This window comes from Oncorhynchus kisutch, linkage group LG1 (assembly GCF_002021735.2).
Source record: "Oncorhynchus kisutch isolate 150728-3 linkage group LG1, Okis_V2, whole genome shotgun sequence".
Classification (NCBI taxonomy): domain Eukaryota; kingdom Metazoa; phylum Chordata; class Actinopteri; order Salmoniformes; family Salmonidae; genus Oncorhynchus; species Oncorhynchus kisutch.
The window spans coordinates 62,446,363-62,458,719 of record NC_034174.2 but is presented as its reverse complement, the minus strand read 5'-3'; the positions used below and the strand labels follow the sequence as shown (position 1 = coordinate 62,458,719).

General features: G+C 42.7%; 1 protein-coding gene across 1 annotated transcript in view; it reads left to right on the top strand.

The window, feature by feature from the left end:
* The window catches only part of LOC109889672 (COMM domain-containing protein 1-like), a 30,160-nt gene extending 20,434 nt beyond the window's left edge, over positions 1–9,726 (top strand). Inside the window, exon 3 of the mRNA XM_020481273.2 lies at positions 8,233–9,726. Within this exon, the coding sequence (XP_020336862.2) occupies positions 8,233–8,340 (108 nt within the window). The 3' untranslated portion in view covers positions 8,341–9,726. The remainder of the gene's footprint in view (positions 1–8,232) is intronic.
* Positions 9,727–12,357: the final 2,631 nt, after the last annotated feature.

Below are 12,357 nucleotides of genomic sequence, written 5' to 3'. Positions count from 1 at the left end.
AGCCATATCTGACTGGCCAATAAAAATAATAGTTTAAGATGGGCAAAAGAACAGACACTGGACAGAGGGACTCTACCTAGAAGGCCAGCGTCCCAGAGTCGCCTCTTCACGGTTGATGTTGAGACTGGTGTTTTGTGAGTACTATTTAATGAAGCTGCCAGGTGAGGACTTTTTCAGGGGGCTGTTTCTCAAACTAGACACTCTAATGTACTTGTCCTCTTGCTCAGTTGTGCACCGGGGCCTCGCATGGACTAGCCTTAATTTCTCAGAACAAGAATAGACTGACAAGTTTCAGAAGAAAGTTCTTGTTTCTAGTCATTTTGAGCCTGTAATCGAACCCAAAAATGCTGATGCTCCAGATACTCAACTAGTCTAAAGAAGGCCAGTTTTGTTTGTTTAATCAGCACAACCGTTTTCAGCTGTGCTAACATAATTGCAAAAGGGTTTTCTAATGATCAATTAGCCTTTTAAAATTCTGAACTTGGATTAGCTAACAACGTGCCATTGGAACACAGGAGGGATGGTTGCTGATTTTTAAAAAAAAATGTATTTAATTTTATTTCACCTTTTATTTAACCAGGTAGGCTAGTTGAAAACAAGTTCTCATTTGCAACTGTGACCTGGCTAAGATAAAGCATAGCAGTGTGAACAGACAACAACACAGAGTTACACATGGAGTAAACAATAAACAAGTCAATAACAGTAGAAACAAAAAAATTATCTATATAGATTGTGTGCAAAAGGCATGAGGAGGTAGGCAATAAATAGGCCATAGGAGTGAATATTTACAATTTAGCAGATTAACACTGGAGTGAAATGATCAGATGATCATGTGCAGGTAGAGATACTGGTGTGCAAAAGAGCAGAAAAGTAAATAAAATAAAAAACGTATGGAGATGAGTTAGGTAAATTGGGTGGGCTATATACCGATGGACTATGTACAGCTGCAGCGATCGGTTAGCTGCTCAGATAGCAGATGTTTAAAGTTGGTGAGGGAGATAAGTCTCCAACTTCAGAGATTTTTGCAATTTGTTCCAGTCGCAGGCAGCAGAGAACTGGAAGGAAAGGCGGCCAAATTAGGTTTTGGCTTTAGGGATGATCAGTGAGCTACACCTGCTGGAGCGCGTGCTATGGATGGGTGTTGCCATAGTGACCAGTGAACTGAGATAAGGCGGAGCTTTACTTAGCATAGACTTGTAGATGACCTGGAGCCAGTGGGTCTGGCGGCGAACATGTAGCGAGGGCCAGCCGACTAGAGCATACAGGTCACAGTGGTGGGTGGTATAAGGTGCTTTAGTAACAAAACGGATGGCACTGTGATAAACTGCATCCAGTTTGCTAAGTAGAGTATTGGAAGCTATTTTGTAGATGACATCGCCGAAGTCGAGGATCGGTAGGATAGTCAGTTTTACAAGGGTAAGTTTGCCGGCGTGAGTGAAGGAGGCTTTGTTGCGAAATAGAAAGACGACTCTAGATTTGATTTTGTTTTGGAGATGTGAGTTGATATGAGTCTGGAGGGAGAGTTTGCAGTCTAGCCAGACACCTAGGTACTTATAGATGTCCACATATTCTAGGTCGGAACCATCCAGGGTGGTGATGCTAGTCGGGCATGCGGGTGCAGGCAGCGAACGGTTGAAAAGCATGCATTTGGTTTTACTAGCGTTTAAGAGCATTTGGAGGCCACGGGAAGGAGTGCTGTATGGCATTGAAGCTTGTTTGGAGGTTAGATAGCACAGTGTCTAAGGAAGGGCCAGAAGTATACAGAATGGTGTCGTCTGCGTAGAGGTGGATCAGGGAATCGCCCAAAGCAAGAGCAACATCATTGATATATACAGAGAAAAGAGTCGGACCGAGAATTGAACCCTGTGGTACCCCCATAGACTGCCAGAGGACCGGACAACATGCCCTCCGATTTGACACACTGAACTCTGTCTGCAAAGTAGTTGGTGAACCAGGCAAGGCAGTCATTAGAAAAACCAAGGCTATTGAGTCTGCCGATAAGAATGTGGTGATTGACAGAGTCGAAAGCCTTGGCCAGGTCGATGAAGACTGCTGCACAGTACTGTCTTTTATCGATGGCGGTTATGATATTGTTTAGTACCTTGAGCGTGGCTGAGGTGCACCCGTGACCGGCTCGGAAACCGGATTGCACAGCGGAGAAGGTAGTGGGATTCGAGATGGTCAGTGATCTGTTTGTTGACTTGGCTTTCGAAGACCTTAGATAGGCAGGGCAGGATGGATATAGGTCTGTAACAGTTTGGGTCCAGGGTGTCTCCCCCTTTGAAGAGGGGGATGACCGCGGCAGCTTTCCAATCCTTGGGGATCTCAGATGATACGAAGGAGAGGTTGAACAGGCTGGTAATAGGGGTTGCGACAATGGCGGAGGACAGTTTCAGAAATAGAGGGTCCAGATTGTCAAGGTTTTGCAGCTCTTTCAGAACATCTGCTATCTGGATTTGGGTAAAGGGGTAGCTGGGGGGGGGGGGGGGCATGGCCAGCCGTTGAGAAATGCTTGTTGAAGTTTTCGATTATCACGGATTTATCGGTGGTGACCGTGTTACCTAGCCTAAGTGCAGTGGGCAGCTGGGAGGAGGTGCTCTTGTTCTCCATGGACTTTAGTGTTCCAGAGCTTTTTGGGGTTAGAGCTACAGGATATAAATTTCTGCTTGAAAAAGCTGGCCTTTGCTTTCCTGACTGACTGTGTGTATTGGTTCCTGACTTCCCTGAACAGTTGCATATCTCGGGGACTATTCGATGCTATTACAGTCCTCTGTACGCCTATGGATATTCCATAAAAAAATCTGCAATTTCCAGCTACAATAGTCATTTACAACAAACATCTACACTGTATTTCTGATCAATTTGATGTTATTTTAATGGACATTTTTTTTTGCTTTTCTTTCAAAAACAAGGACATTTCTAAGTGACCCCAAACTTTTGAACGGTAGTTTACTTAACCAACCAGGATAAACACTTATCATTCAATTACAGTATCAGTAATATCTTCACTAGTAACCAAACAGGACCTACCTGAATTCTTCCAATAAGAAATGCTTGTTTTTGTTGCAAAACATTTGCTACGTTGTGCACTAATGAATATACAGCCCTGGTTACCTGTGTTTTTTGTCATGTCCAGCCCGAACGGGCATGTGGCACTGTGTGGATGTGGGTCACTGTGCGGTCAAGCCCATTGAGAACATGTACAGGTGATCGGTTGCCGGTGCAACTGGTGTCAGCAGTCGCTCCGGTGTCTGAGGCAGTTGGGGCTGGCCTGCTTCATTGCCAATGGCAGTGCTGGGCAGGGATTTTGGGTCCCATGAAAAGATATCACTTTGGGCCCCACCACCACAGGCCACACCAACCCTGCGCAATTGCTGTAACCACACACCTCCAGAACCCAATCAACCCACTCAAAGATTTAAATAATTCTACCTTTGCAGCCTTGCAACTCTCTTGTAGTCCAATATTTACTGACAGTGTGCTGTGAAAATATAACACTGTGCAGACATGCATGCAACATTCTGCATACAGTGGAATTCACTATTTGATGCAAGACTGATACCCTCTATAGGAAATGTGCTTAAGGCCATCTTTTACAGTCTAAATGTCATTTTAATGGTAAGATTATTGAATGGAAAATTATTTTAACATTAATGAATGCCTTAAAATAAATAACTTAAATATACATTAACCTCTACATTATCTATAGAATGATATAACAAACAAAATAATAAAGTCAGCAGCAGATTTTTGAACCAAGTATACATACCAACTAGAAAATAAGCAGCTGTAGAAGTGGAAATGGGAAAACAAAATGGAAATGAAAAGGCCTGATGGTGGTGCTTCATGATCAGTGATTGGCACACAGAAGGGACTTTATCCTCACTAATCTGCCCAACTTTCAGAACAGCAGAAAATTATTCTACATTTTTTGCAGTGGTGTGAAACCTAGTGTCCAAGTCACTTATGGTGATGTCCATGGTAGTAAAAAAACAAAAAACAGTGTTCTGAAACACCATTGCTGCACTGTCCTGAGCTGTCTCATCATGGAATCTCTTCCTTTTCCTCTGGCGGCTGTGTTTCTTGCTAAATTGAGGTGCAACATCCATTTGCGTAGCAATCAGTGTTGCCTCAGACAGGAGAGACTCCCATCAGCAGGTAGCCTACTGGTTAGAACGTTGGGCCAGTAACAGAAAGGTTGCGAGATCAAATCCCTGAGCTGACAAGGTAAAAATCTGTCTTTCAGCCATCATTGTAAATAAAAATGTGTTCTTAACTGACTTGCGATTAACGATGCAATTATTTGTTCTTAACTGACTAGCCTAGTTAAATAAATAAATATATATGAGCCTGGATCTCTTCCTTTAAAGGCTCTGATTTTGGCTGCCTCTGTGTCAAGTGAGATTTTTCCTGACTGGACAATCACATTCCTGTCCTCAATGCCTAGCAGTACCTGCAATTATTCAACACAATGCTGCTCACGTCCTTCTTCATTTGGGAGTAGGGCTGGTTCAGGGGGATGGGTTTGACAGGCCTGCTGAGTCTGATGCTGCATCTGAGCCTGGCACCAGGCAGGGGCTGGGACAACTGATTTGGTATTGCATTGATTTAAATGTAGGCTGAAAGAGGAACGAAATGTAAACACTCGGAAATGTTCTGTTTAGATATTAAGTAACTAATGGTAGGGGAGCAAAAAGTAGGCTACGGACTAAGCTAACAGGTTAATTCCCACCACTCACAGACTACACCCACCTTCCTTTGTGAAAAATTGGTTGACATACTGTCGTCCTTTATTTTCTCTCTCCTGTCTTTCTTTCCTTTCGTTTTTGGAAGCCTGATTTGTCTATAGGAAGCTGAGACCTGATGCTCCACCGGTACTCCTCACTCACTGCTAGCAAGTACCGTTCGCGCCTGTTTTGGGGGCAGGACCGAACCATTAGATGTAAATATATGGGGGGGTTGTGCAATACGGAGGCTCTCCGGATGTTTACTTTTTTGCCAAAAACAAGAAAAGAAAAAGAAACCGTTTTATTAGTACATTGTAAAAGAAATATTATATTAATGATATGTACAAAAAAAATATTAACCTCAAGTTCTAATTTTCAGTCACAGGCGCCACTATTCCCCCCATCCCCCCCATACGGCGCCCCTGCTGCTGGGGCTCCCATTTCCCTCAGATCTCTTGTCTGCCACTCCCCTGGTACTGAGAATGAGGCCAGCAGAGCAGCACGCCCTTGAAGACAAGACACCACTTAGTTGAAGTCTCTACAGTGCTGTTGTATGAGAGGAGTTATTCATAAATTAAGTTGCTGTCACTATGGTGAATTACTACCTTTTTTCACCTCAGAGGAGAGGAAGTTTTAATTTTTTTGACTGAATATCCAAAACATACGAAATACTTGCAGTGAAGCTGCTCAACAACTACACCACACCAGTCATCCACCTGACTCCCATTCCGAGTGACACACACATCCAGGGTTAATGCCCTGCGCAAGGGCACGTTGACAGATCTCCCACCAGGCCAAAAAAAACATGCACCCGAACCCTCCAAGATTCCCCCCCACAGATCCCCAACAGCTGTCTCTGAACCATTCGAGACCCCCCCCCCCCCCCCCCCATTCATTCCATTCCCCACCCCCAAGAAAACCTCCAATGCACCAACAACCTAGAAAATGAATTAAAGAGGAAAAAGACAGAAGAAAACAGCAAACAACAATGAAAAAACTAAAAAACTAAGGACATCAAGGACAACTAAAATCATAACAGCAATGCCAACTGTATATGTTTGTTTATGTCTGGCACTATTACATGAATGTGTGTGTGTGTTGTATGCATTTATTTGACTGCGTGTGTGTATATGCATGTGTACAAACACCTGCACGGCATCAGCCTCGGGCAAACCGGCATTAGCTGTAAAAACACTGCCCCTCAGTGTCAGAAGAGGAAGATTAGGATTGAGGTGTGCCTCATATGGTACTTAGTTGACCATTTAGTAGGCTAAACAGTAAATGAATGGTCTTTTTTTCTTTTCAATTTCTTATTTAACTAGGCAAGTCAGTTAAGAACAAATTCTTATTTACATTGAAGACCTACCCTAGCCAAACCTGGACAATGCTGGGCTAATTGTGTGCCACCCCATGGGACTCCCAATCATGGCCGGATGTGATTCAGTCTGGATTCAAAACAGGGACTGTAGTGAAGCCTCTTGCACTGAGATGCAGTGCCTTAGACCGCTGCAACACTCGGGAGTCTGTATTAAGGCTAATGAGGAGCACTTGTACAGTAATTGTTTTGCAGTATAATAAAAGTAAATGATTATAGGTGTTCAGGGCTTTGTCCTTTCAGTCTATGCAAGGAGATTACACAGAGTAACTGCATCTTAACTTGACTTATCAAGTCCTACTCACTAAGCCACAATGTTTGTGTTTTATAGAGTTTAGTGACAGTTGAACAATGCGAGTAGCATTCCATTAAGCTGAGTTATACGAGGTGGACAGATAGCTTCAAGAGCGTCCTCTCTCTCGCCAACCGAAATTAACACTGAATTGTCCCAGGCAACAGACACGCTTCAAACCCTGTGCTTCAAACAAACAAATGACTGCGGAAAGAAATAAGGCAGCGGTAGCCAGTAACCAGGCAACCGTTCTTTTAAGAGAGGTGATAGGGCCCTTGTGTAGTGATGTGCACTCTCGGGAACAAACAGACTAACAAAGACATGGACAGATGGAAGGTCTTGTGTCCTATTGTGGCCACCCAGGGACGTTCATTCATTTTTCAGTGGCATGTAATGAAGACGCTACATATCATAGAAATTGATGAGTAGATCGGCCAATCACACGATCTGCACATGGTCTGTGTACGCTGCGACTCATTTGAAAATATACTCTGACTCAAGTATCCCAAAATGTTTTGCGTGCCAGCAATCAACATTTCAAGGTGTTTAACTTTCAAAATACTGAAATACAGCCGTTATGATGCAAGTTATAATTTTGAAAACTTGATTGCTGACATACAACCCATTTTGGGACTATATCAACCATGGGCTAGTGAAACATACCAAAATGTAGTTTTTGGGGTGGATTTTTTTCTTTTAAAAGCAGGTGCTATAGTTGCTCTCCTGGCTTTACTTCACTGTTCTGGGATCAGCTTCCATATTCTAGTCATATCTGTGACCCTTATGAGTTAAACATGATGCCACAAAACAACATGTTAAGACTCAAAAGTAGCTCTTCAAGGGGTATGGATGTCCTTGGACAGTCAGCTGTTGTTTTTTTTTTTAGGTCTTCTCCTCCTTTTCCCGCATTTGTCCTTCATCCCCTGTTCCTGTCGTCATCTCTCTTTTGATGGCACGCTGGTTAAAGGTCACATTCTCACTAGTGATATTGGAGGCTATTTTTGAAATGCCTCAGAGACATGAGAGAATGAAAGTGAGTTTCTAGGGACCCTGCTATAAATGGGGAAAACTCAAATGACTGTGCTACAGGCAAAGTGTCGCTATATTTAGGCCAACTGTTGCCTTTTATTTGTGTCAGTAATTAACACTAGCTGTACCTCCTAGGTCATCTACCGCACGCACCACTTACAACAGTCTTCTGAAATCATTGTCCACTGTATTAGTTTCTTGGTAACACATTAAAAATAACTTTCTTGAATAAGCATCCTTTATAAACAGTCATAAAAAGAAATGTGTTTTATTTCCATTAGTCCTTTTTAGTTTGTTGTCCGTTGGAAAGAGAAGGAACAAGTGTTTGGTCCTAACTAAATGTGTCTGGACCACATCCTGGTTCTAGGCTTCTCTTTTCTGACCCCATTTTCAAACACAACTCTTCCTGTAGTACAGTGTTGAAATATGCTTTTAAAAGGCTCAACGGTTGTCAAACTGGCTTAGATCTCAGGTTCCATCTATAGCACCACTTCATAACAAAGTCTAGTTCTTTCAGCTCTATGATGTCATACAGTGGATGTTTATAGGAGTTTCCTAATCTGACCCTTGCTCCTGCTTTATGTGGCTGAGAGCTTGGACCTTAAAATAGGACTTGATGTGAGTAAAGGTTCCTGTTATCACAATGTTTCTGATGTCTCGTCAGTTGAGCTACATCCCTCAACCCATCATCCATGAAGTAGGCTCTGCCTGCTGTCTTGGTCTTAATATACTGTCCCTATTTTCCCTTTGCCTTCCTTCCTTCCTTCCCCCACTCCTTTCCCTCGTCTCCGTTCTCGTTTTCCTTCCAGGATTCAGACTTTGTGTGTCTGGAGTTTGACGAGGCGAAGGTGAACCAGGTGTTGAAGAAGATGGCAGAGATCCAGGAGGGCATCCACGCCATCGTACACCGCAGCTAGGGTCTACATTTCTGTGTGAAATGGGAGAGAAACGTCCCCGTTCTATAAAAACAATAAGTGGTTTCCAGTCTTTTCCTGTCATTTCTTTTCATTCTATGACTTTGACAGAAAACATTAGCCTGCCAGGTAGCAGACAGGAAAACTATGCATTATAGATGTATCTTTATACCTTATTTACTGGACACACTGGCTAGCTCATTTCTTACAGTAAGTCCTATCTGTTGAGTCTAACAAATGGGATATTGTTCGATCAATGCTAGAGAGAACCTGCTGTTTTGTTTTGTAGCCGGGATGGAAGACTTCTTTTCACGTACAGAACATACAGTACTGTTATGCTTGATTTACAATTAGTGCAATGTCCATTTTGTACATACCTGTTGCCATTCCAGACAGTGATACATTGATATTTCAGTTTAAGCCTAGTAAACCTAACATCCCCTTGCTTAATGTTGGGCAGACAACTTGTACGATATCGTTGTTCCCAAAGGAACTGCTTCTTCCCACACTATTTCTAGCCCCTCAACATTCCGGCTGCCTGACCTGGTCTGAACTTTCCGTACTGGGCACAGGCCAGGGGTGTAGGCTGTTCAGTGAGGTGAGACATTCACAACATTGCAAGTAGAAATAGAACTTACAAGATTTTCTATTCTACATGACAGACAAGCCTATCTGTTGTACATGCAAAATAATGATCTGAATATGTTGTATGGTTGCACCCTCCTGGACAGACCCACATGCTGTCCCAATTGGCCCAATGTCTTAAATATCCATATTTTCTTGTCTCACTTATTTTGTATTGATTGGAAAGACTTTTGATTGTTGAAAAGCAAAATGATGGAAAGTATCTGGTCCTTTGAACTGTCAGTGATCATAGAAGAGAAAAAATGAACATTTATTCATCCATAGTGATGTCATAAAGATGAATTTGTACAATAAAGGTTAGAGCTGGGACGATAAACCAAAAATGATTCTCTAACATTTTACTGATATTGATATTAACGATAAGTAGCCTTTACTAGAGGAATGCGTAGTTTAAAGAAAATCAGTAAGTCTGCTAATACACTATTTCTAACTAGATAATCGATAGCTACAACATTCAAAGTAGTAGTTTTAAGGGTAATACAAAAGAAGTAACTGGTGCACATTCATGTTATCAATGTATTCAGTTTGTCGTTATTGTGATAATTCAGTCAATTTATCGTGATTTGTCCATATCGCCCAGCTCTAATGAAAGGTCCATGTCATCTTGTTACCCCCATTTGCAGAATGGGATATCAACCCACACTTTGGATCAGGTGTTTATAAAAAATATTAAACTGTAACAAAAATGTATCAAAGCCTGCTTTTCATGTTGTCTTTGTAATGAATAAACCAAAGTTAAAGGACCCCCCACTTATTTTTGTGTCGTCCGCACTCCAAGAACCATAAGTCTCCTCAGTATCTTTTCCTCTACGATTCTTCCTGTTCAAAGTCTGGACAGTAGCTATAGCATTACTGTTTGACAACCAAGCCGACTTGCACGGACTGGCACTGTTGCCTCTGAAGTAAGGAGGGGTGGCTGGCTTCCTGACAGGGGAGAGAATGACACTCAAGGCTTTGATGAAGTGGGGGAAGTTGATTCATACACACCCTTTGCGTGACACCACCATTTTGACAGGGAGCTGACTGGGTCTGAGAGGACAGATACACCCATGTACATAAGGACACACCCTCCTTGTAAAGTGATAGGAGGATGATTTCACACCTTATCTTGGGGCAACTTTAATGCGGTTGTGTTGGCATGATGATTGTGGTCACAAGGGGCGGTGACGAGACCAACTGGTCGGGAAGATTTTGTGGTTTACTCATCTGCTGTGAGCTGAGCTGACCTGTAGTCCCTCTACCCTACTAGTCTTCTGGTGTACATTCACACCCTCTCGCCGTCAACTAAGTAACCAAAGTCGGATTTGAAATCCAGTCTTCGTCAACTCCGTAACCCGAAGAGAAACCCAGCACCCTAGCCAAACGCCTCAGTCTGGAGGTGGCAGCCTTACATGTGACCTGGAGGTCCCATTTGACAATTGCATTAAACTGGATGTGGATTAGACAACAGACAGCTACAGGTCACACATCTAGAACTCAACGTCGGTTTTATTTGGAAGTTCACCAGAGTTCAAGATGGATTTGTTTTGTAACACTTTAATAAGGAGTGGGCTTTGATTAAGGACTAGGGCAGGGGCGTGTGATAGTTTAGGCTTGAAAGTGCTCGCTGATGAAAGCATGACTGCAGACTCCCCGCTTAAATCCCTGGTTGCCTCCCAAATGACATCCTATTTCCTATATAGTGCACTACATTTGACTAGGCCCATGGGGCTCTGGTCAAAAGTAGTGCACTGTGTAGGGAATAGGGTGCCATTTGGGACTTAAAGACATTCAATTAGCAGTTATAAATAAGTCAGACTGAGTTCTAGTAATTATGGCATCGGTCCATGTTTACGACAGCCAATAAAGAAATGGACTTTCCAGTTAACCCAATTATACCAGCCTGTAGTCATTCTTTTGTGTTTTGAGTCTGCCTTATATTTAGAGGCAAGCAGCAAGGGTTATGCCTCCCAAGCACGTTCCTCATCTTTCACTGTGTTAGTGTATGTTAGATGGGGTCCACTGCATTACCATGGTGTCCTCCACTTTATCTGCTAACGGTGGTTGTTGTGGTTACTCAGAGCTCACCAATCTCATATGGCTTTCACTCCGATTAGTATGCCAAATGTGACAGCGTTCAAATCTTATGCATCTTTTTGGCACCTGAACAACATGGATAACGCAAACATCTCAATGCAGCTGGCACCTAAGCACTAATGATTTCCTTGGACAGTCCCAGGAGCGGACATGATGATGATGATGATGATGCTTTTTCAATTTGACATCTCCTGATAGATAATTTTGCACGAATACACAAGGCCCTGTACTATTGCTAAATACGGTTGTCACTCTTCATTTGAGTGCTTAATACTACACAATACCAGTTATGAACGAGCATGACAACTACTACAGTCCTGCCAAATACAGGTGGGGCGGTGACACTCAGTTTAATCTAGTTAATATGTAAATGAGCAAGTGTGTGTGTGTGTGTGTGTGTACATAAACCGGAGTTGACTATTGAACTGGGGAATTAGGAACTGTGAGAGGCTTGAAATGAATTTAATTGTGGTGTCACTTCCTTTTAGAGAGTCTAAATGGTGTTAGGTTCATTGGAGAACACAGGGCTTTTATCATTCTCAAGTAAAGAAAAAGCTCACACCACCTCAACTTCCCTCTTGCCTGAAGGATGAAACTGTCAGAGGGACATTGCTGAAAAAGTTATGTTAAGAGGACCTACTATAAGAGTACTGTAAAGACAAAGTTCAGGTGTGTGTGAGGCACCGGAAACACCTGTAGTCCTGAATCACTGGCCAAAACCTATACATAAGAGGATTTACTTTCTAAAACATTTCATCCAACATTACATCCTACTACACTTCATTGACGTCTGCAACCACTTTAGTTTAGTCATTCATTTGAAAACTGTCTTTCTGTATAGAGCATTGAATTGTGTATATGAAAGCCTATCGCTTTACTGTATACAAAACATTAGGAACACCTGCTCTTTCCATGACCGACTGACCAGGTGAATCCAGGTTAAAGCTATGATCCTTTATTGATGTCACTTCAATCGGTGAAGATGAAGGGGAGGAGACCGATTTAAAGGATGGTTAAGCCTTGAGACATGGATTGTGTATGTGTGCCACTCAGAGGGTGACTGGTCAAAACAAAACATGTATGTGCCTTTGAACAGGTTATGGCAGTAGGTACCAGGCACACCGGTTTGAGTGTGTCAAGAACTGCAATGCTGCTGGGTTTTCATGCTCAACAGTTTTATATGTGTATCAAGAATAACCCAACACCCAAAGGACATCCAGCCAGCTTGACACAACTGTGGGAAGCATTGGAGTCAACATGGGCCAGCATCCCTGTGGAACACCCTGTGGATACCTTCTT